The sequence below is a fragment of the Pipistrellus kuhlii genome, unplaced genomic scaffold (genome assembly GCF_014108245.1).
Source record: "Pipistrellus kuhlii isolate mPipKuh1 unplaced genomic scaffold, mPipKuh1.p scaffold_m20_p_82, whole genome shotgun sequence".
NCBI classification, from domain to species: Eukaryota; Metazoa; Chordata; class Mammalia; order Chiroptera; family Vespertilionidae; genus Pipistrellus; species Pipistrellus kuhlii.
In genome coordinates this window covers 546674-570995 of record NW_023425587.1, presented here as the reverse complement: position 1 = coordinate 570995, position 24322 = coordinate 546674, and the positions used below count along the sequence as shown (strand labels likewise).

General features: G+C 66.5%; 1 protein-coding gene across 1 annotated transcript; it reads right to left on the bottom strand.

Moving 5' to 3' along the window:
- Positions 1-15025: 15025 nt before the first annotated feature.
- On the bottom strand, positions 15026-23372 carry DACT2 (dishevelled binding antagonist of beta catenin 2). The gene is made up of 4 exons (XM_045577103.1): positions 23087-23372; positions 19706-19838; positions 18970-19206; positions 15026-16677 (listed from the first exon to the last, which is right to left on the bottom strand). Exons 1-4 carry the CDS (start codon positions 23324-23326, stop codon positions 15401-15403), a joined length of 1887 nt encoding a protein of 628 aa, XP_045433059.1. The 5' UTR covers positions 23327-23372; the 3' UTR covers positions 15026-15400.
- Positions 23373-24322: the final 950 nt, after the last annotated feature.

Below are 24322 nucleotides of genomic sequence, written 5' to 3'. Positions count from 1 at the left end.
GGAGCACCTCTTGTCAGGGACTGGCCTGTCCCGTTAACTGGTGACCCGGCCTAACTGGTGACCCAGCTTAACTAGTGACCTGGGTTAACTGATGACTTGGGTTAACTGGTGACCCAGATTAACTGGTGACCTGGCTTAACTAGTGACCTGGGTTAACTGGTGACCTGGCTTAACTAGTGACCCGGGTTAACTGGTGACCCAGCCTAACTGATGATCTGGCTTAACTAGTGACCCGGCCTAACTAGTGACCCGGGTTAACCGGTGACCCGGCCTAACTGGTGACCTGGGTTAACTGATGACCCAGGTTAACTGGTGACCCGGCCTAACTGATGATCTGGGTTAACTGGTGACCTGGGTTAACTGGTGACCCGGATTAACTGGTGACCCGGCCTAACTGATGATCTGGCCTAACTGGTGTCCCGGGTCCCTCCAGCGGTGGACAGACAGACCGTGGAAGAGGGCAGGCGGCCTGAGGGACCACAGCCGGCTCCAGGGGCCGTGAACTGAGGCCACCATCCCCAGAGCCCTGAGGGCACCTAGAGGGGGTGCCCAGGGCTGCGAGCCCCGTCCTCCTGGGGGTTCTGGGGGCGAGGCAGTGCGGCTTCCAGAGCACTCACTCCGGGCCTGGCACGGCTCCCAGCGGGCTCCCGGCTCCCAGCGGCTCCCGGCTCCCAGTGCCCCCCGGCTCCCAGTGCCCCCCAGCTCCCACTGGCTCCCGGCTCCCAGCAGACCCCGGCTCCCAGCTCCCAGCGGCCCCCCGGCTCCCAGCGGCTCCTGGCTCCCAGTGGCTCCCGGCTCCCAGCAGGCCCCGGCTCCCAGCTCCCAGCGCACCCCCCTCCCCCCCGGCTCCCAGCGGCTCCTGGCTCCCAGCTCCCAGTGCCCCCAGCTCCCAGCGGCTCCTGGCTCCCAGCGGCTCCTGGCTCCCAGTGGCTCCTGGCTCCCAGCTCCCAGTGCCCCCCGGCTCCCAGAGGCTCCTGGCTCCCAGCGGCTCCTGGCTCCCAGTGGCTCCTGGCTCCCAGCGGCTCCTGGCTCCCAGTGGCTCCTGGCTCCCAGCTCCCAGCGGCCCCCCGGCTCCCAGCGGTTCCCGGGCAGCTGGCCACCTCACCAGCCCTGCCAGGCTCTCAACAGACAGGCAGTGGATCTGTGGAGGCTGGGCGGGAGCCAGGGTGCAGAGTGGGGTGGTGCCAGGAGAGGCTGGGGGGCCTGGCAGAGGGGTGCCCACCCCTACGGGCGGGCACCCAGCTCAGTGTCACCGGCTCCCCGGCAGGGGGAGAGCTAAGCTCCGGCCGTCCCTGGCCTGGGTCCCGCCCGGAGGAGCCGCCTTCCCGTCCGGCTGTGTGAACGCAGGTGAGACTCTGCCAGGGCAGCCACGCCGAGAGCTCAGCCGCCCGGAGGAGGAGGAGGGGTGAGGAGGGGGTAGAGGAGGCGGGGTGCCCCTGCCTGGGGGGGCAGCACCGGGTGGGGAGGCGGGGAGGGAGGAGGAGAGGGGAGGTGGGGGCGGCCCAGGCCTCCTGAACCCTCTGCTGGGACCTGGGGGCAAACCCGGACAGCCAGGCCCTGGGCCGGTGGGGCCGGTGCCCATGTCCCGGGACCCTGGCACATGCACGCTCACCTGCGGGGTCCCCGTGGGGGTCTGGGTTGGGTTCACTGTTCCGGGTCCTGGGTCTGGGTCTGGGAGAGGGTCTGGGGGCGGGTCTGGGTCTGGGTCCGGGTTGGCGTCCTGATCGGGATCCGGGGCAGGGTCGGGATCCGGGTCGGGGTCTGGATCCGGGTCGGGGTCCGGGTCCGGATCCGGGTCGGTGTCGGAATCCGGGTTGGAGTCCAGGTGGGGGTCCGGATCCGGATAGGGGTCCTGGTCGGGGTAGGGGTCCAGGTTCGGGTCCCAGTCCGGGGCTGGCTGAGGGTGAGGGTCCGGGACCCGGACTGAACTCGACCCCCCCGCTCCGTTGGGGTCCGGGAGGAACCCGCGAGCCACGGCTGTTGGGGCGGCCCGGGGGGAGGGGGGCCCGGCTGCGATTGGCCGAAGGCACCCTGCGCCCCGCCCTCCGCTGTGCCCGCCCCGGACCCGCCCCGCCACCAAGCCCCGCCCCTCCGCTTTGCCCCGCCCCAGACCCGCCCCCACCAAGCCCCGCCCCGACACGCCCTCAGCCTGGCCCCAGCCCCGCCCCCTGTGCCTCATCCCCAGACCCGACCCGCCCCTAACCCCCGCCCCACCCGCCATCAGCCCCGCCCCTCCCCTGTGCCCCGCCCCTCCGCTATGCCCCTCCCCTCAGCCCCGCCCATCAGCCCCGCCCCCGGACCAGCACGTCCCGCCCTCAGCCGCTCAGGCCCGCCCCCGGACCCACAGGAGCCTTGGCCTGCGCTGGTCCCAGTCCAGATCGCCCATGGGGGCTCCTGTCCCAGGGTCGCAGGGTCCTGGGATCGCAAGGCCCAGGGCTGCCCGTCCAGGGGGTGTCCCTTCCGGGTCTCCGTGCCGGTAGCCGCGCTGTTTGGGGGCCGCACTGCGCCCCCCTCCGAGGGTCCCGTCCAGCTGTCGCCCTAGTCAGTGCTCCTGGGGGCGGTCTGGACCCCAAGGGTGGAGCCCACGTCGCCCCAGAAGCCCCGACCACGCACCCCCTCCGCCCTGACGCCTAGGCCGACCGCGCAACACGGGCAGGTGTTAGGGCGGGGCAGGGGGAGCGAGCGGAACCCCATTGGCGGACCCAGTGTCTCCGCTGACCCCCTGCTGACCCCCCGCTGATCCCCCGCTGACCTCCCTGCCCGGCTCTGCTCACACCGGGCCGGCCTCGCGCCGGGGGAGAAGCCTGCAGAGCACGGGCTCATGTTCGGCTGATTCTCTCCAGCCGCCCCGTGGGCCAGAGTAGAAGCCGCAAGGACGACCCCAGCCCTCTGTGGGTCCGCATGGCGCCGCCACCCTTCTTTAAAATATGTATTTTATTTTTAAAAAATATATTTTATTGATTTTTACAGAGAGGAAGGGAGAGGGATAGAGTTAGACATATTGATGAGAGACATCCATCAGCTGCCTCCTGCACACCCCCAACAGGCATTTGTAAGATCTGGGGGAGGGCCTGGCACAGAGCTTAGGAGTGAGCCCTCCTGCTGGTCCTGTGAACAAGACCCTGCCGCCGGGCGGACACCATGTGACCGCCCGTGTGACCACCCGAGTGACCGCCCGTGTGGCCGCCTGTGTGACCGGCCTGGCTCTGCAGGCGTGGCCCCCGCCCCTCCTTGGCCTGAGCTCCAGCCTCACAGAGAAGCTGCCATCTCACTGAGGGCCGGCCACCCCGAGGTGCACAGGGACGAGCCGGGCGGGGGCAGGACCCCAGGCCGCATGGCCCGGAAGCTCCAGAAGGCCCGGGCCCAGGTCCCGACGCGGACAGTGGTTCGGTCCTGGGTGCTGGTTAGTTCTGTTTGTTTACAAGCTTCTGGGGAAATGATGCCAATTTCCCGTTTCCTGAGCCTCTAGCCTGGAGCCCTCGCTGGTCCTCTGAGGCCACACGGGCTGCTGGGGGCCGTTCCCCCTGGGCTGCTCCCTACCCCTGGCCCGCCGCACCCCGGGGTGCCCCTGGCGGCAGACGCCACCCTCTCTGCGGCTGCCTCCCCTCTGTCCGTAAGCACCCAGTCATCGTGGGCCTCCTCCCGCGCGACCCTGTCCTCACCCCTCTGGTCTGCTGGGACCTTCCTTCCGGAGGAGGGCGTGTCTGAGGACCGGAAGTGCAGAGCACCCCTCAGGGGCAGCCCCGGGTTCAGAGGGCGGGACTCTGGGTCCGATGGGAAGCATTACGCCAGCACCTCTTCAGCGGTTTCCACCGGGACAGGGGCAGAGGTGGGGCAGGGCGCGGGCGCGGGCGCTTCTGGTGATGTGCTTCCCTCTGTCCGGGCTGAGAGGAGTCAGCGGCAGGAGCGCCAGGAACGGACTGGCTTCTGACCCCGCGGAGGCGGGACATGAGCTTGAGGAGGTGCCCTTGCCCGGGGGAGGGAGCAGCCCGCCGCCGGCCGCCTGGGCCGTGACACCCCGAGCTCCGCCTGCACCTCCAGCTCAGGAACAGCGGCCTTGTCAGCACCGTCAGACACCAGGTGCGCGCTCAGCTGGAGAGACTTCAGAGGGAACGCCTGCCGGGCCCAGGGAGCCAGGCCTGGGGGGCGGGTGCAGGGAGAGCCGGGGTTCATTGTCTTCTCACTGAGCAGGGAACACCTGGCTGGCGGACGGCTGAAGTCTCACAGAACTCAGAAAAGGGCCACGGGGGACCCGCCTCCCCCGCCCACGTGGAGGTCAGAAGGCTGCAGCGATGCATCCTGGGAAACCGGGAATTTCCCACAGCCCCCTCCCCCGTGTTCTCCATCCCGGACAGGTCTGCCAGGGCCTGGCACACCGTCCTGCTTCCCCGAGGGGCGTGCCTGTGCCCACACCACCTGTCCACATATTCTGCGGATGAATCAGGCCTGTCGTCCTTAAATTTCCACCACACCAGGTGCCGGCCCGAATGGCCCCGGGCTGCAGTGTCTGCTTAAAGATGCTCTTTTATCTCTGACTTCCCTCTTCACTCTCAGCCTCTGCTCCCCTCTGTGAGCCTCAGTTTTGGCATCTAGAAAATGGGCACCACAACCCAGGTGCTGGCTCCTGTCAACCCCGGTGCTCCAGGAAGTGGAGGCCCAGGCTGGACTCCGGAGGGGGAAGGTAAGGGTGGGGCAGGGAGGGCCCTGCACCCTCCTGCAGCTGGGGGCTGGGCCAGCTGGCGGGAGTCCCTGAGCCCGTAGCCTGTGCTGCCCACCGAGCAGCCTGCCTGGTGCGCCCACTGCCCGGTCACTGCCGAGGAGGCAGGGTAGCGGGAGGCAGGGCCGAGGCACAGACACAGGGATGATCTCCTCGGGAGTCCCGGAGTGAGCGGTGTAGGGGTCTCAGCTGCTCCCAGAACCCGGCCAAAGCCCCCAAAGGAGGGTCCGTGTCCTGGGCCTGCTGCTCCGAAGGCTGCAGACTGGCCTCCACCCACAGGAACTGTGCTCCCCCGTTCCGGGGCCAGAATCTGAAATCGGGGTGTCAGGGCTGTGCTCCCTCAGAGGGCTCAGGGGAGGGTCCTTCCTGCCTCAGCTTCTGGGCTCCTGGCTGCACCCCTCCAGCCTTCACGTGGCCCCTCCTCTGTCCTCACCTCACTGCTTGAGAATGTTCACGTGGCCCCGCCCCCTTCCCATGTCCACTTCTTGGTGATGGTGTTGTACCGCCCCCTGGAGGCCTTGGATGGACCTGTTTCCGGGGTGCCATCTCCCCGGTTGGCTGTCGTCCGCTCTCACACCTGTCAGCAGTCCCTTTGGCAAAATCCTTCCAGAAAAGCTCCTGTGCGTGTGTCCTCTCTTTCCTGCTGGGACTGTGAAGGAGACAGGAGAGCAGTGGCCGTCCAGAGTCCATGCCAGAGGTCCAGAGGGCCTGAGCCTCCCTGGAAGGCTGGGGGAGGGAAGGGTGGTGAGGTGGGGGTGCAGACGAGGGAGCAGAAAGCCCTCAGGGCAGGTGGGGCGCCCACAATCTCCCCGCACTCCTGTGAGGAGCAGCTGTGGCCCGGTCCCCAGAGAGGGCGAGGGCTGGCTCCCTCCCGGGCCACAGCATAGGGCGCAGCTGAAGAGGGAACCATGGCCGCCAGCCTGTGTCTCCGTGACCTGTGACCTCTGGGTAAGCGGCCCCTCGCCCTGTGGCCATTTGCTCTGATGGACCCCCCTCCCCCATTTCTCCCCCCCACATCCCCTCTTCGTCTGCCGTCCGTGGCTCAGATTACTTTTCCCGCCTGGCTCCCGCCGCCTGCCTCCTGGCAGATTTGTTTTACCTAAAAAAGAAATGGATTTGGGGTCTGTAAACCGCCGACTTCTGCATTCGCTCTGTGCCACGTGGCTCTGCCCCGGTGGCGCCGGTCCATGTCCCCAATGCCACCCGCCCCCATGGCAGCCTCTCTCACCCCTGACCCCCATGCAGCCCACAGACCCTCCTCCCCTACAGCTCCCGGGACCTGCTGAGCCAGGCCCCAGCCGGTCACTGGTCCCCCAGGTCCTGCCTGCAGCCCCGTCCTCAGACCAGTCTGGGAGGGCCCATGGGTTGGCTCCTTAGGCAGAAGGGCGCAGACACCCCGTGGGCACTCCGCCTGCCCGGAGCCACCCCTGCTCCCAAAGGCACGAGCACCAGCTGGCTCCCGGCTCCCGAGGCTCGGCCTGTGCCGTGCGGCCACCACGGGGACCCGTCTGCAGAACGGCAGGCGGCACAGGCCTCCCAGGCAGCTGGGTGCCCACCCGGCCCCCTCCCCGCTCAACGCCCCTCCCCTTCCCTCTGCTGAAGGGGGACCAGGTGTGGTGCCCCCGGCCCAGCTGTCTGCCTTGGGATGTTCGCCTTCTGCTGGCCAGGTCCCTGTCTACCCTGCAGGAGTTCACCCCAGAGACCTCTGAAGAGACAGCCCTGCAGAAAGGCTCGCTGCCTCCAGGGGGCACCTGCACCTCCCACAGGGACTGGCAGGCTCCTGTGGGGGGAGGTGGGGCCAGATTTTCTTGTGAGGGAAACTGAGGCACAGGGAGGCAGAGGGACGTTCTCTCTGTCCTGTGGGCCTCGCACTCCCCACGCTGGTGACGGACAACCTGGTGATGCCACACCCAGCCACTGCCCTGGGAAGCCCTCACCATGGAGTAGGGTTCAGGGAAGTCAGTGTGTCTGCAGGTGGAGCTCCTCGTTTTGTTTACCAGGCGGATCATGTGCAGGTAACTTTACATCCAGCAGAGAGAGGGAGCTCTGCTTCTTGGTCCAGACATGTTCCTCTCCTCACATTTATACCTAATATACTATATATATAGTCTTAGTAATGTTCTTGCCTCTGTGGGCAAGAGCCACAAGCTTCTACTTCAAAACTGTGTCATCACCATCATCATTACCATCACCACCATCATCACCATCATCATCACCATTGTCATTACCACCATCACCACCACCATCATCACCACCATCACTTCCACCACCGTCACTTGGGGAGACAGCTGGGGGGCAGGGCAGAGTCTCCTCTGGTTCTGGGAATTTTGCGTGACCTGAGCTGAGGGAGGCAGGCTGGACCTGTCTCAGGTGGGCAGGGGGTTGAGAACCCTGAGCTGGGCGTGGACGGCTGGATTCTGTTTTTTCCTTATTCCAATTTGGCCACCAAATCATTCTCAAGTAAACAAAAAGAAGTCATCTCTGTGGTAGACGCCTGTCTAATTCACCATCTAAACATGATTGAAAGTCCATGCTCTGGAAATGGAGGAGAGGAACGTTCCCACGGTAGCTCTGGGGAGGCCGGGGTGTCGGGGCACATGCTCCTGACCTCTCATTTGCTGACGGAGGAGCTCACTCACAGCAGCCCCACACACCACCTCACCCTTCAATTAATGAGACGCTGGGATTAGACACCACAGCGAGCAGGGGCTTGGGAGCCATCCCAAGAGGTTGCGACTGCTTTGAAGATAAAGTGAGCTCTCCGAGGCGGTTCCCCTGATCCTTTCCCACCCAAACGTAAACACACAGCGTCTGACGCCGCTGAGAACCGGGCCGCCTTTGGGATCTCTGGGGGCAGCTTGCAGGGATTGTGTAAATGATGGTTTTGGAACCTACCTCTAAGGGTTTTTAAAATTCCTGTCTCACCAGCAGTTAGAAAAGGTCTCTGCCGAACGGAGAGTCGTGGGAGAATAAACGTCTGTGGGTCTGTGCCTGGTTCCCCGCGGGACAGCTCGCTCAGCATTGGCTCCTCGTGGGTGTTCTGATCTTGACGTGGGCTCCCTGGTCCGTGGACGTGGCGGTGGGAGGGCAGTCAGGGCCGGGCTCCCTCCCCTGGAACCCTCGCGGCTGCAGTGACATGCCGTGAGTTTGGCAGCGGTGCCTGGGACATGTGGGCTCTGAAAACCATGGTAATTACTGTTTCTGTCTCAAGGGGAAGGTTCTCAGACAAAACCCTGCTTTTGTTTTGTTTTCAGCGTTTGCATGTGGATCCAGCAGGGGGCAGGCGGAGCCCACGAATGACGGCCAGTGGTTGGCAAACTCATTAGTCAGCAGAGCCAACTATCAACAGTACAACAGTTGAAAATTTTTTGAGAGCCAAATTTTTTAAACTTAAAGTTCTTCTAACGCCACTTCTTCAACATAGACTCGCCCAGGCCATGGTATGTTGTGGAAGAGCCACACTCAGGGGGCCCAAGAGCCACATGTGGCTCGCGAGCCACGGTTTGCCGACCACGGGACTGGGCCAAGGTGAGCCTCGGGGCCTGTGGGTGTGGGTCCTCTCCCCAGAGCGGCTGTCCGGCCTTTGCTGGCACAGAGAAGGTTCCCACAGTCTTAACGGGAAGAGCAGCCTGCAGCCGAAGGAAGGCCCCAGGCCACGGGCGGGAGCCCTGCAGTCTGCAGTGACATGCATGACGATATAATGAGAACGTTAATGTGTGGATAGAACGGAGAGCAGCGGGGCACCCTTGTGGGCCACCAGGGCCTGGGCACCTGAGGAGGTGGTGGTTGTCCCGTCCTGAGGGAGCGCCCGCACGGGGTGGGTGCTGTCTCTGCGGGCAGCCGCCGTAGCCTGGTCTGTGAGGGTGCGGGATGGGAGCTCGCAGTGGGTTTGTGCCAGACTGGCTTCCTGGCTCTGCTCCTTGTGAATGTCAGGGTGAATCTGTCTGCAGCTGGCAAGTTGCCTCTCGTGGTTCTGACATGATGGCACCGAACCTGCCGGTAAGTCGGTCAGAAAAAGCTGACACCTGACAAATTACAGAATCTCCATCCACAGACACGTTCCATCTTCCATCCATCCATCCATCCATCCTTCCTTCCATCTATCCATCCTTCCTTCCATTCATCCATCCATCCTTCCTTCCATCCATCCATCCATCCATCCATCCATGTATCCATCCATCCATCCATCCATCCATCCATCCATTCATGCATTCATCCATCCATCTTCCCTTCCTTCCTTCCATCCATGTATCCATCCATCCTTGCATTCATTCATTCATTCATGCATTTATTCTTTTATTCACTTTTAAAATGTATTTTTATTGATTTCAGAGAGGAGGGAGAAGGAAAGAGAGATAGAGACGTCAGTGATGGGAGAGAATCATGGATTAGCTGCCTCCCGCATGCCCCTCACTGGGGATGGAACACACAACCCGGGCCTATGCACTGACCCAAATCAAACTGTGGCCTCCTGGTTTCTAGGTCACTGCCCACCCCCTAAGCTGCAGGCGGACTGTGCATTCTTTATCAACTGCTGGGTGTGAACCTGAACGGCCTGAGACCTCGTCATGAGGGAGGAACGTCTGGTGAGCTCAGCAGGGCGGCGGCGAGCGGGCGGGGGCACTGCTGGGCCTGGCCCTCCTCGGGGACCCGCTGCTAGCCTCCACCTCCGCCTCACCCTGGAGGAGAGTAGCTGCCCAGCTCTCCTCACTCCAGGTTCGGGGCGTGTGCTTCCATTTCTTTTTCTTTCTTCCTTCCTTCCTTCCTTCCTTCCTTCCTTCCTTCCTTTCTTCCTTCTTTCCTTCCTTCCTTTCTTTCTTTTTTTAAGTTAATGATCTTTAAATATATATATATATATAATATATATTATTGATTTTTCACAAAGAGGAAGGGAGAGGGACAGAGAGCTAGAAACATCGATGAGAAACATCAATCAGCTGCCTCCTGCACACCTCCCACTCGGGATGTGCCTGCAACCAAGGTACATGCTTCTGACTGGAATCAAACTTGGGACCCTTCGGTCCGCAGGCCAACGCTCTATCCACTGAGCCACACCGTTTCGGCAAATTTCTTCATTGTCCAGTCCGTGACCTCCCCCCGCTGTGAGCAGTATCCGGCTGCCCTCAGGAGGGGTCTCCTCCAAAGATGGGAGGCAGCATTTGGGGTGGGGCTGGGCGTGAGATAGGGGCTCCCCCCCCAGCCTGGGGGTGGGAGAGGGGCTCCCCCAGCCTAGGGGAGAGGAGCCTGCCTGGAAGACATGTGCCGGGTGATGAGTGGTCATTCCTGGGATGGCACACGTGTCCCAGTTGGAACACGCAGGCTTTCAAGGGCGGGGGGGGGCGGGGGGGGGACAGCGTTGTCTGTAATCGGCACCGGGCTAGGTGACAGTGCACGCTGGAAAAACCTGCTTTCATTTGGGCGAAGAGGCATCTCCCGCTCCCGGTCAGCCCCCACCATGCCCTCCACGCTGCCGCCCGTCCTCTGCAGTGACACTCTTTGGGAGAAATCTCTGGCTTCTCGCCGGCTCCCCGTGAGGTCCATGTGCCATGGATTTCGTGTTTGTGGGACAGTGACTATGTGAACGGGTCTCACACACGCACACACGCACACACGCACACACGTTCACTTACGGGAACGCGGCCGCCATAGAGCTGCTGCTCCTGGGTGACTGCTGGTTCTGTGGAGCATTTGTTTTCAGGACGCACAGGACGTCATGGGACACGGGCTTCCACGTTAGTCCACACGACAGCTCTGGTGCATGCAGGGGGCTCTGCGGTCCCAGGAGCATCTGAGAAAAACCACTTCCCCTTTTCTGACCTTGATCTATTCCCACCCCTTCTCACCCTGAAACTGTTTCTCGTTCTCCCCGCAAACCCACGGCTGTTCAGAAAGATGGACGGATGGAGAGTCCGAGTTCCTGGGAATTCTGTGTTTCTACGCAAGCAGCTTGAAGTCTCACCAGGGCCTCTCGGCGATGCAGTGACGGGAGGGGCGGCCGGTCCCTGGCAGAGCCGCTGGAGCACAAGGGCAGGAGGAGAGGAGCAGCGTCAGCCCTGAGACTCTGATATGTGCGGCTCTGAGTGCCGAGCACCGCACACATGCCTGTGACCGACACGCCTGTGACACGTGAAAGGTGGCTGTCCGGGAGTCCTCTCTGAGCTCAGTGTCTTCCCACGAACAGCGTCACTTCCTGTTTGAATGGCCCCTCTCTGTCCTCTGGACCCACTCCTGGGAGCGCCTCGGCCGGAGGCTCCGTCCCCCGACGGGCGTTCAGGCGCGGCCTTTCCGGCCGCACGGAGGAGTCCGGCTGACAAACACTGCAGGGGAGGCCGGGGCTGCTCGCGGGATCTTGACTTTGAAGATGTTTGTTTAAGACAAACACGTGTGGCCCCAGCTCAGGCCCTGAGCCCTCTGGACCCCGTGGCCCCTCCGCACTCTCTCCCGGGGGGGGGGGGGGGGAACGGAACCCCAGGCCTTTCCTTGTTCTCCGGAGCCTCAGCGCGGTCACGGGCAGTTAACCATTAACCTGGCCAGACCCTCAGCACTCGCCCAGCCGGCTGCCCGGCAGCCTAGATGCAGGGCCGTGCACCCCGGCAACCGGGTCTGCCCCCTCTGCCTGCCCCCCCCCCCCTCAGAGCCCCAGCCCCGGAGGCATTCCGCTCTCTGCACACAGAAGCATCATTTCCTGCCCCAGATGGCAGTTAGCGCACTGAGGGGGGTGGAGTGTGGCTGGGGGTGGGGGAGTGCGGGCCGGTCCCCCCCTCCCTCTGGCAGCACTGGGTCAGGAGAGTCCCTGGGAGCAGCTAGGCGTGGCCGGAGCCGGCCTCAGGCAAACCTCGTGAAAACAACAAAGCACGTGGGGCCCGAGGGTTCCTGGACCCCGGGCTGCGAGCCTGCAGCCCTCTGTGTGCGGGATCCCGCTCTCCTCTGCCCCAGGCCCCACGGACCCCCTTCCCGGTGCACCACCCTCTCAGCTCTTCGCGCCACATCACCAGAGTAGGAGGGGGAGGACCCCGGGCGGACAAGACGGGTGCACTCTGAGCTCTGCCCTCGCTCAGGGCTCCACGTGTCAGAGCTGGGCGGGCACGGGCGAGCAGCAGCGACCGAGGCCGTGTTCTCACCCTACTGCCTGGGTGGGCCAAGCGGGGGGAGGCCTGACCCCATTGCAGCCCTCCCCTCCCCCAGGGAGACATCACAGCCCAGTTCCAGCCCCGGAGAGACCGCAGGCTGGGCGAGGGCGAGGGCGAGGGCTAAGGCGAGGGTAGATGTAGGATTAGGATTAGGATTAGGATTAGGTTAGGCTGTGGTCTGCTCTCAGCAGCTCACTCTGAAGCACTCTAGTCCCTCCCGGTGCCCATGGGAATCCGAGACGGGCTGTGACTGAAGCCGTGTCCGGCCAGTCCTGGAGAGGGCTGTTCTGAGGGGGGTGCGGAGTCTCAGCGGCCACACCGGGCCCCTGGGGGACGGCGCGGGGCGGCAGTGCGCTCTGTCCTTTTCATTCGCCCACAAAGGCTGTTCTGGAGCGAAACTGCTGTCCCCTCGGGAGCCCCTGGGCCCCACTGGTCCCTCCGCGGCGATGGCTCTCCCCCCACCCGGGCCTGTGCTCAGGCGCTCAGCTCCAAGGACAGAAGCCGGGATCCGCCTGTCCCGCTGCTGCCGATCAGAGATGGAGCCACAGCCCGGGGGCCTCTCGGCCGCTCAGCCTCTGCTGCTGCTCATGGGGCCTGGCCCGGGGGGCACAGCAGCCGCCTGGCACCCCGCGGCCGCCCCTCACCCCGCGGCCGCCCCTCACCCCTCACCCCGCCCCTCACCCCGCGGCCGCCCCTCACCCCGCGGCCGCCCCTCACCCCTCACCCCGCCCCTCACCCCGCGGCCGCCCCTCACCCCGCGGCCGCCCCTCACCCCTCACACCGCCCCTCGCCCCGCACACCGCCCCTCACCCCGCACACCGCACCCCGCCCCTCACCCCGCACACCGCCCCTCACCCCGCACACCGCCCCTCACCCCGCACACCGCCCCTCACCCCAAGGCCGCCCCTCACCCCGCGGCCGCCCCTCACCCTTCACCCCGCGGCCGCCCCTCACCCCGCGGCCGCCCCTCACCCCGCACACCGCCCCACGCCCCGCGGGCCGCCCCTCACCCCGCGGGCCGCCCCTCGCCCCGCACACCGCCCCTCGCCCCGCGGGCCGCCCCTCACCCCGCACGCCGCCCCTCGCCCCGCACACCGCCCCTCGCCCCGCACCCCGCCCCTCGCCCCGCACACCGCCCCGCACGCCGCCCCTCGCCCCGCACACCGCCCCTCGCCCCGCACCCCGCCCCTCGCCCCGCACACCGCCCCGCACACCGCCCCTCGCCCCGCACCCCGCCCCTCGCCCCGCACACCGCCCCTCGCCCCGCACACCGCCCCGCACACCGCCCCTCGCCCCGCACACCGCCCCGCACACCGCCCCTCGCCCCGCACACCGCCCCGCACACCGCCCCGCACCCCGCACACCGCCCCTCACCCCGCGGGCAGCGGAGTGTGAGCCGCTCCAAGGCCCAGGCCAGCTCGGCCCAAAGCACGATGGGAGGTTAAGGCACACGAATGCGGGGAAGGTCACCGCTCATTTCTCTACGAGCCGGGCCTCAGGGTCTCCCCGCGCAGGGGCCGTCCGGGGGCGTGTGGACGCCCTTCTCGGGCTCTCCGGCCCCACTGCTGACCCCTGCTCCCGAGGACGGAGGACTCGTCCCCCTCCTCCCAGGTAAGGCCGGAGGTCCCCTGCCCCCTCAGGCCTCGGGGCTGAGCCGCTGCCCTGTCCCAGGAGGACCAGCACCCCCTCCCGGTGGCTGGGAGGGGGCAGGCGGGAGCTGAGGGGGACACCACCGCCATCCATGTCCACACCCGGTGAGGCCACACCGAGGGCGCGGCCGAGGCAGAGGGCCCAGGCGAGCGGTGAGGTCTGAGCTCTGCTGACACCGGGCTGGCCCGGCCACGGCCCTGGCAGAGGAGGCGAGGGGCAGTGGCTCCCCGGAACAGGAGGTGTGGGTGCCCCACGCAGGCCTGACCACCCAGGACGGGCTGGGCTCCTGGCGCCGGGGGAACAGCGGAGCCGGGGCGTGGGGAGGGGCTGCGGGGCGGCAGGTGTGAAGAGACGCCCCAAAGGGCTGTGAGCCGAGTGTTAGAGAAGAGGCCCCTCGGGACAAGCAGTGCGAGCTCAGACCCGCCACCCTCAGCAGAAGGATGGTGTGAACGGGGACCCCTCAGCTGGGTGGATGGTGTGAACGGGGACCCCTCAGCAGGACGGATGGTGTGAACGGGGACCCTCAGCAGAAGGATGGTGTGAACGGGGAACTGGGGGACCCCTCAGCTGGACGGATGGTGTGAACGGGGACCCTCAGCTGGACGGATGGTGTGAACGGGGACCCCTCAGCTGGACGGATGGTGTGAACGGGGACCCTCAGCTGGAAGGATGGTGTGAACGGGGACCCTCAGCAGAAGGATGGCGTGAACGGGGAACTGGGGGACCCCTCAGCAGAAGGCTGGTGCGAACGGGGACCCTCAGCAGAAGGATGGCGTGAACGGGGACCCCTCAGCTGGACAGATGGTGTGAACGGGGACCCCTCAGCAGGAAGGGTGGTGTGAATGGGGACCAGGGACCCCTCAGCAGAAGGACGGCGTGAACGGGGACCAGGGACCCCTCAGCTGGACGGATGGTGTGAACAGGGACCCCTCAGCTGGAAGGATGGTGTGAACGGGGACCCCTCAGCTGGACGGATGGTGTGAACGGGGACCCTCAGCAGAAGGATGGCGTGAACGGGGACCGGGGACCCCTCAGCAGAAGGATGGCGTGAACGGGGACCCCTCAGCAGGAAGGATGGTGTGAACAGGGAAATGGGGGCCCCTCAGCAGGAAGGACAGTGTGAACAGGGAACCGGGGACCCCTCAGCAGGAAGGACGGTGTGAATGGGGAACTGGGGACCCCTCAGGTGGAAAGACGGTGTGAACAGGGAACCGGGGACCCCTCAGCTGGAAAGATGGCGTGAACGGGGGCCCCTCAGCAGGAAGGATGGTGTGAACGGGGACCCCTCAGCAGAAGGACGGCGTGACTCAGATCGAAAAGCAAACGCCAGGTTTATTCACTGGAGGTGGACGGGGCTCAATCCTGCCCAGTTCTCTGCGGGAGCTGGCCTGAGCCCCGAGGGTGAGGCGTGCGGGGACAGGAGGCCCAGAATCCTGGGCGCCTGGCAGTCTGTGTCTGAGTCTGTGCCTGAGTCTGAGTGTGTCTGTCTGAGTCTGCGGGCGGCTCGGGGACCCAGGCTCACGGTTCTCCATGGACGTCTGACGGGCGGGGAGGGCCCTGGCCCTGGCCAGCCGGGCACCTGCTCCTCCCTCAGCTCCTGGGACGACGGTGACTCTAACAAGCGGAACCTCAGACCACAGATCGGCAACAACACGGAGAACCCACAGCCGCGTAGTAAACAGGCGGACAGCTGGACTTTGTCCTCGGCCCGGGAGGCCCTGAGCCCGCCACCCCCTCCCCTCCTCGCTCCTCCCTTGGGATGGCTTCTGGAACACAGGTGCTGGGCCTCACCCGGGGCCATGACCTTCAGCGGGCCTCACCCGGGGCCATGACCTTCAGCGGGCCTCACCCGGGGCCATGACCTTCAGCGGGCCTCACCCGGGGCCATGACCTTCAGCGGGCCTCACACCAGGGTCATGACCTTCAGCGTGGTGGGCTGGAACCGGCAGATCTTCTTCTTCAGGGCCTTGGAGGCCTTGATGCGGCAGAGCCGGGGCACCGGGGACGGGGGCGGCTGGGAGCCGGGGGTGCCCGGGGGCTGTGGCCGGCTCCCCGTGTCCCGGACGCCGCCATGGGCACCGGGCAGGCGGGCGCGGGCCGAGAGCTCCAGGGACGACCGCCACCTGCGCTGCCTGTGCCGGGCCGCCTCCCGGGGGGCCGGGGCCTGGGCGGGCGCCCCGAGGCCTCCCCGGACGGCCGCCGGCACGGGGACGAGGAGGGACACCGGGAAGAGGCTGCACTCGGAGCAGGAGCGGCCGGGAGCCTCCCGGGCCTGGGGGGGCCTCCTCCTCAGTCCAGCGCCCCACGCGGGGGGCGGCTGGGGGGCCAGGAGGGCGCCCCCGGGGGGCGGCTGCCTCCCTGGCCTGGGCGCCTTGCTGCTGGCCGCCCTCCCCATCTTCACCGCCTTCGTGGTGGGCAGGCCGGGGCTCTGGCCCATGTGCGGCCCCGTTGGGGCAGCGCTGCTGGCGACAGAGGGGGGGTGCAGCCGGGGCCCCCGGCCCGGCCTGGCGGGCAGCCTGGCGGGGCCCTCCCGGCCGGTGGGAGCCGCCTGCTGGGCTCGGGGTACACCCCCTAGCTGAGGGGAGCCCGGGATGGTGCCCGCACAGACGCAGCTTCGGGGAGGTCTCTGTCCCCCCTCCGGAAGGCTGCTGGGGGGCGGGGGGCTCCCCAGGGGCGCAGGTCCCTGCTGCTCGAGGCTGTCCCCACCTGTGCTCCCCCTCAGAGCCCTCCCTCCCACATCGGCTCTTCTGGGGGCGCAGGCCAGCCCCTCTGGGCGACACCCCGTCTCGGGTCTCCAGGACGGGGCTCCCTGCTCCCCCACACGGCTTCCAAGCAGCTTGTCTATGTAGGCTCGGGCCGCCCCGGGCTCGGGGGCCGGCCCCGTCCAGGCGGGACATGGCGCCGAGGGGCCGGGAAGGGCCTGGCTTGGGGCAGGCGGGGGGCGGTCCCGCTGCGGGGGCCCCGTGGGCAGAGCGAAGAGGGGGCTCTGCAGAGCCACGGCGTGCAGGGGGCTGGGGTACAGGTACACCTCCCCGCCCCCCTTGGACACCAGGTCGCGCTGGTACTTGGGGTCCAGCAGGGGGGGCAGGGGGCCCAGCCCGCGGCGGAGCAGCACTGAGGACGCGGTGCTGCCGGCCGCCGGGGGCCCCGCCGCAGCCCGGAGGACCCGCTCGAGGCCACCTGGGGACGGGGAGGGGAGGGGAGGGGCCGGACGTGAGGGCGAGCTGGCACAGCCCACCGCCGGGACGGGCCTTCCCACCCTTCCCGCTCTCTCACCGGCTCTCCCCACCACCCTCACCGGCTCTCCCCACCACCCTCACCGGCTCTCCCCACCGCCCTCACCGGCTCTCCCCACCGCCCTCACCGGCTCTCCCCACCGCCCTCACCGGCTCTCCCCACCACCCTCACCGGCTCTCCCCACCGCCCTCACCGGCTCTCCCCACCACCCTCACCGGCTCCCCCCACCACCCTCACCGACTCTCCCCACCGCCCTCACCGGCTCTCCCCACCGCCCTCACCGACTCTCCCCACCGCCCTCACCGGCTCCCCCCACCACCCTCACCGACTCTCCCCACCGCCCTCACCGGCTCCCCCCACCACCCTCACCGGCTCTCCCCACCACCCTCACCGGCTCTCCCCACCACCCTCACCGGCTCTCCCCACCACCCTCACCGGCTCTCCCCACCACCCTCACCGGCTCTCCCCACCGCCCTCACCGGCTCTCCCCACCACCCTCACCGGCTCTCCCCACCGCCCTCACCGGCTCTCCCCACCACCCTCACCGGCTCTCCCCACCGCCCCCACCGGCTCTCCCCCACCACCCTCACCGGCTCTCCCCACCGCCCTCACCGGCTCTCCCCACCACCCTCACCGGCTCTCCCCACCGCCCTCACCGGCTCTCCCCACCACCCTCACCGGCTCTCCCCACCGCCCTCACCGGCTCTCCCCACCGCCCTTCCCGCTCTCCTCACCGGCTCTCCCCACCACCCTTCCCGCTCTCTCACCGGCTCTCCCCACCGCCCTCACCGGCTCTCTCCACCGCCCTTCCCGCTCTCCTCACCGGCTCTCCCCACCGCCCTCACCGGCTCTCTCCACCGCCCTTCCCGCTCTCCTCACCGGCTCTCCCACCACCCTCACCGGCTCTCCCCACCGCCCTCACCGGCTCTCCCCACCACCCTCACCGGCTCTCCCCACCGCCCTCACCGGCTCTCCCCACCACCCTCACCGGCTCTCCCCACCGCCCTCACCGGCTCTCCCCACCGCCCTCACCGGCTCTCCCACCACCCTCACCGGCTCTCCCCACCGCCCTCACCGGCTCTCCCCACCGCCCTCACCGGCTCTCCCCACCACCCTCACCGGCTCTCCCCACCACCCTTCCCGCTCTCTCACCGGCTCTCCCCACCACCCTCACCGGCTCTCCCCACCACCCTTCCCGCTCTCTCACCGGCTCTCCCCACCGCCCTCACCGGCTCTCTCCACCGCCCTTTCCCGCTCTCCTCACCGGCTCTCCCCACCGCCCTCACCGGCTCTCTCCACCGCCCTTCCCGCTCTCCTCACCGGCTCTCCCCACCGCCCTCACCGGCTCTCCCCACCGCCCGTCCCCCTCTCTCCCCCCACCGGCTCTCCCCCCACCACCCTCACCGGCTCTCCCCACCGCCCTCACCGGCTCTTCCCCACCACCCCTCACCGGCTCTCCCCACCGCCCTCACCGGCTCTCCCCACCACCCTCACCGGCTCCTCCCCACCGCCCTCACCGGCTCTCCCCACCACCCTCACCGGCTCTCCCCCACCGCCCTCACCGGCTCTCCCCACCACCCTCACCGGCTCTCCCCCACCGCCCCTCACGGCTCTCCCCACCACCCTCACCGGCCTCTCCCCACCACCCTCTCCCCCACGCTCCTCACCGGCTCTCCCCACCACCCTCACCGGCTCTCCCACCCCCTTCACCGGCTCTCCCACAGCCCTTCCGCTCTCCTCACCCCTTCCCGCTCTCCTCACCGGCTCTCCCCACCGCCTTCCCGCTCTCCTCACCCCCTTCCCGCTCTCCTCACCGGCTCTCCCCACCGCCCTCACCGGCTCTCCCCACCGCCCTTCCCGCTTTCCTCACCGGCTCTCCCCACCACCCTCACCGGCTCTCCCCACCACCCTTCCCACTCTCCCCACCACCCTCACCGGCTCTCCCCACCGCCCTCACCGGCTCTCCTCACCGCCCTTCCCGCTCTCCTCACCGGCTCTCCTCACCGCCCTTCCCGCTCTCCTCACCGGCTCTCCTCACCGCCCTTCCCGCTCTCCTCACCGGCTCTCCCCACCACCCTCACCGGCTCTCCCCACCACCCTCACCGGCTCTCCCCACCACCCTTCCCACTCTCCCCACCGCCCTCACTGGCTCTCCCCACCGCCCTTCCCACTCTCCCCACCGCCCTTCCCGCTCTCCTCACCGGCTCTCCCCACCGCCCTCCCCGCTCTCCTCACCTGTGGACACGGGCCTGGGCCGGGAGGGGCCCGCCCCGTCCTCAGGGGCCGGAAGCCCCCGCACAGACAGGGGTGCCCCGCACAGGGTGGTCTCGTCGGCGGACCGGGGCCGGCTGGCGCTGGCCGAGGGGGTGCGGGGCGGCAGGGCGCCGAGGGAGCAGGACGGGCGGTCACTGCACACGGACGTGCAGGAGGCAGACAGGGAGCCGGAGCCGCCCTCGCTCATCTCGTAGAAGCCTGGGCGCAGAGAGGGCAGCGCAGGGCGTGGGGTGTGTATGTGTGCGGTGTGTGTATGGTGTGTATATGTGCGTGGCATGTGTATGGGTGTGTGGTGATGTGTATAGGGATGTGCATGTGCATGTGTATGCATACATGTGTGCATATGTGTGCCACACACATATACCCACGGGTGTGCGAAACTTCTATGTATGCACACGTGCATGAACACACATATATGTATCTATACACACAAGCATATGGCTTACATGTGCACACATGTACACGTTCGTGTACAAACATATTTACACACGTGCCTACATGCGCACGTGCAAGGCACACATGTTTGTACACACATGTCCACACACATATGTGTGTGCATCTATGCCTATTTTTTTGTGTGTGCATACATTCAAGTGTGCCTGGTGTGTGATGTGCACACACATGTGCCCATGTCTCTGTGTGGTGTGCGTGTATGCACATGTAGACACACGTGCCTGTGTCTGTCTGTGGCGTGTACCTGAGCTGGGCCGGCTGTCGCCATCGGGGCCCTCGGGGGTCGTCCTGTGCACGTCGAGCTGCAGCTCGCTGATCCGCTGGTCCAGCTGGTCCAGGTGGGCTTTCAGGCCGAGGTCCTGGCGTCGCAGCCGGAGCTGCCCAGGGAAGAGCAGACACGGGACACAGGCGTTTCCATCGTGGATACAGGCCAAGCCCTGAGGTTCCTGTGCCACGCGCAACCTCACGCCAGCAGCAACCCGCCCGCTCACAGGAGAGGAGCCTTGGACCCTCCCGCCCTCGGTTTCCTCCTGAACGAGCCGGCAACGGGACACGTAAAATACACACACGTCTCAGACGGAGGGACACGTAAAGTACACACACGTCTCAGACGGAGGGACACGTAAAATACACACACGTCTCAGACGGAGGGACACGTAAAGTACACACACGTCTCATACGGAGGGGTGGGGGGCCAGGAACACAGACAACGAGGACCCTCATCGGCCCTCCTCACACCCACACTGGGCTCGAGCCTGTACACGGGCCTGTGTCCTGACCAGGGTCGAACCCGGGACCCCTCATTCCCCACTGAGCCACACCATCCAGGGCCAACTGGGTTCTTTTCCTACAGACACAGGACACGGCCTGCCTGAGGGGGATCAGGAGCCGGCAGCACAGAACCCCGTGGCAGGCTCCGCACACAGACGCCCACCTGCTGCCTAGGTTTCTGCATGTGTTATACATGCACTGCACAGGTGTTCATGTTATACAACGTACAGTGCGTGCGTGTATTGTATACCGCACACAAACACACACGTGTATAGACAATATACTCTACACATAGCACACGTGCACGTTATATACTAGTATGTGACACATGGGTGTTTATATAATATATTACACGTGGGCATGCTATATAATTTACATGTGTACATTTTATAGAACATATAATACATGTCTGTGGTTAGAGCTCATAATACACCCACACATGTTCACACACAAATGTGTATATTACACAACATGGGCATATACCTGTGTATGGTAGCTATGGCATGTGCATGTATCACATACCACATGACACACATGTGGGGAGAGCTTATCCTGCATGTTCACACGTGCTGGTAAGTGCAGGTGAACCACTGGCCCCGAATGTTTCACAAACGCTGATTTCTTCTTTCAGCGATAAAACCTCACCGTTTCCAAGGTCTGCTGCATACACTTCTTGTTTTGATTAACAATTAATTTGGGGGGAAATAATTAAGGAGCGTAATTCCGTGGTTCGTCCTGTCGAAGGAAATCATTAATTGCGTTTCGATTGTGCCAGGGAGACAGGGGGTCCCGAGGCCGATTATGGGCCCGGAGATGCTCAGTGACCTCCCTGCGGTGAGAACGTGGCGGCGAGGACGCAGCCGTGCAGGGCAGCGCGGGCCGGACGGCTCCCCAGCAGGTCCCTGGTCCCTGAGCCCGCGGGCGGGTCCCCGCCAGCCTGTCCGTAACCAGCTGCTGGGGACCACGAAGGCGCTCCAGGGCCGCACACCACACACGGCCTGAGGCCACAGGCGCCCCCCGTGGGCGGCCCCTCCCTCTCCCTGTCCTCCCTGTCCCTCCATCAGCAGCCACGGCCGGCCCGGTGAGCCTCTGGGACGGCAGGCAGGAGCCGCCGGGGTCCTCGCTGTGACCTGGAACACAGGTCTCCCCGAGGGGTCAGGGGTCAGGGTCAGCCCCAGGGCCACACGGCGTGGTGTCTGCCCGGCCCCGGCACCAGCGGTCCCTCGCGGTGCCTGTGCAGCTGCCGGGACTCGGGGCAAGTCAGGACCCGCAGAGTCAACCCGGGGAATTCCCACTAACATCCCAGGCCGCTGCCTCTGCCTCCCCTCCCGCCCGGCAGCGCCTCCTGCTGGCGGAGCCTCCTGCCGCAGCCTCCTCAGGGGCTGGCCCATCTCCTGAAAGGAAGCAGGTGGCACGGCCGCCCAGGTGAGCACAGGCTGCCCTGACCAACCACGTCACTGCTGGGTCAGAGGTCACGGCTTCCTCACAGGGCGCGGTCAGTACTGAACTCTCCTCTCTGAGACAGCCGGCCGCCTGCTGCCCCGCGCGCACCGACCAGGCCGAGGGCCCTCTGACCAGGGCGAGGGCGCGCTCCTGTGGCTGCAGACCAGGAACCGGTGAGTGTGACTGAGGGGAGCCGGGCTCACCCTCCCCGGGAGCCTGCAGGGTGAGGCCCTGAGGCCGGTGGGTCCGGATGGTCCATAACCCTCCCCCTGCCTGGGCGTGGGCAGGGCGTGTGCCTGGGCGTGTGCACGTGTGTGTGTGCGTGCTGGGAGTTCCTGGTCCATGGGGCCGGGACGCACCTGGCTGTACTCTGCACCCAGGGCAGGGACACTCCCGCCCGGCCCCGAGCTTTGTGCTGAGCTGATGTCACACCCGGTCTCCGTTCGGATCACGTAATCCGCCCGAGAACGAAGTCCCAGCACACGGTCTGCATGTTCCTTCTGGTCCCACTTTTAAAACTTTAAACAAAGAGCCTGTTTGATCCTCCCCTGCACAGGCTGCTGTAATTAAAGGCTGGTGCTCACCGGCGATTTGTTCCTGGAAGTTAATCATCAACCTGTGCACCCCCCTGCAGCCCCCACATCTCCCCCACCCCCAAACAAGCACAGCTCAGGGCGGCCCCAGCCTGCAGCACGGGCACCCCCAGCTCGGGTGAGGGGAGAGGGTCCGGGCGCAAACACGGCCTCACTAAGCACGCTCCATGGCAGGTAGGGGGCTGGGGCCAGGGGCCCTCCCACCACCCCCTCCGCCCTCCGGCAGCTGCTGGACGGCTGCAGAGGGCGGGGAGACCCGGGGCCTGGGCCGGCCGGGCTTCCTGGCCACTCGGTAACCACAGCGGCTCTCACAGGGACGGACCCAGGCTCTGGAGTTGGATGAGAACAGCCCGGAGCCTGTGCGTCTCCCTTAGAAACTGCCACCCCAGACTCCGAGCTGGTCCCCCAGGACGGAGCCGCACAGCCGGCCAGAGCAGCGGGCCTGCAGTGTCTGTCCACAGAGGGCCTGGCTGGGGGTCACGGAGACCCCCCCCCCCCCCCCCCCCCGCCTGGGACCCAGGACCCGCCTCCCCCGCCGGCCAAGCTTCCCGAACCTGTTGTCACAGTAACACCCCACACCCCACACATTCGGGCCCTCGGGGTGCGCTGTGCACAGGCACTCCCGCCCGGAACCTGCGGCGGGGGCAGCCGGACCAGGCCTCCCCCAGAACCGCCAGACCGACCCCACGCGCTGTCCTCAGGAAGGCGGGAACGCAAGCCCATGCACCGCGCCCGTGTCCGCGTCCCCCCAGTGGCTTCCAGGATGGGGGGGCCTGCGCCTGCCGCCCCCGCCCCCCCCGGCCCCCCGCCCCCCTTACCAGCTGCTCCTGCAGCGCCGCCAGCGCCGCCTCCAGCTGCTCCTGTCCGCGGGGCCCGCGGGGGGCGGCGGGGGGCCCGGGGGCGGGCAGGGGGCCCTCGGCCAGGGCGCCCCGCACCAACGCCTCCTGCCGCTCCCGCAGCCCCTGCAGCTCCCGCAGCCCTGCCAGCGCCGCGCGCAGCCGGGCGCCCACCCTGCAGCGGTCCCAGCCCGCCGGCCCGGGCTCCCCGGGCGCCCCCATCCTGGCTCCGGCTCCGGCTCCCGGCTCCCTGGATCCCGCTCCCCGCTCCCGGAGGCCCCGCCCGCAGGTGGCCCAGGTGGGAGGGACCTGTCGGCGCTGGGAGGGCGGCCCTGGCCCCACCCCAGGTCAGAGCCTGGGCCCTGGAGGCTGAGCTGGGAGCCAGGACCCTGGGTCTCAGCCATTGGACCCTCCCAGCGGGCGGGGAGGGGGAGGAGGAGTGCGGAGAGGGAGGGGAGGGAGGGGAGAGAAGGGGAGGGAGAGGAGGGAGGGGAGAGAAGGGGAGGGAGGGGAGGGAGGGGAGAGAAGGGGAGGGAGAGGAGGGAAGGGAGGGAGGAGAGGAAGGGGAGGGAGCAAACTTGGAAAAAACTTCTGAAAAGACGCAGTGTCCCCGTGAAGCCCGCGTCCACTGGGCGTGTCTGCCCTTTGGACCCGGCTTGTCTCTTTACAAACAGCAGCCTCGGCCCTGGCCGGTGCGGCTCAGTGGACGGAGCACTGGCCTGAGGACTGGACGATCCCAGGTTTGATTCCCGTCAAGGGCACATGTTCGGGTTGCTGGCTTGGTCCCCATAGGGGTGTGCAGGAGGCAGCCGATCCATGATTCTCCTCATGGATGCTTCTCTCTATCCCTTCTCCCTTCCTCTCAGAAACCAATCAATATATATATTTTAAAAATAGCAGCTCCGTGCAGCTGTGATCGGCAGAGCAGGAGCCCCCGGGTGTGGGCAGCGTCTGGCTGTGATGTGATGGGCCTTCCCCGGTGGCTGACAGTGAGGCTGACGGAGAGGCTGATGTGCTGGGGGAGCGGGTGAGGCCCCTTTGGTACAGGCCCCGTGAGGCACAGGGATAGGACAGCCGTCTCCTAACATGCTGCCCAGGTCAAGCGCTCCAGACGCGGTACCAGCCACCACTGAGCAGCCTTGTCTGTCTGCTCTAACCCCGCGTGGTCCCCCCGCTCAGGGAGGCCCGTGTGCTCTGGGGGGCTGGGAGGCCCCCCGC

What these genes read in the sequence shown, in the direction of transcription:
- DACT2 (XM_045577103.1), bottom strand. Translation starts at nt 23,326, where the DNA reads ATGGGGGCGCCCGGGGAGCCCGGGCCGGCGGGCTGGGACCGCTGCAGG. An exon ending in CGGCGCTGCAGGAGCAGCTG is followed by an intron (nt 19,839 to 23,086) that starts GTAAGGGGGGCG and finishes TTCCCTGGGCAG; the next exon opens with CTCCGGCTGCGACGCCAGGA. An exon ending in GCCCAGGCCCGTGTCCACAG is followed by an intron (nt 16,678 to 18,969) that starts GTGAGGAGAGCG and finishes CCCCGTCCCCAG; the next exon opens with GTGGCCTCGAGCGGGTCCTC.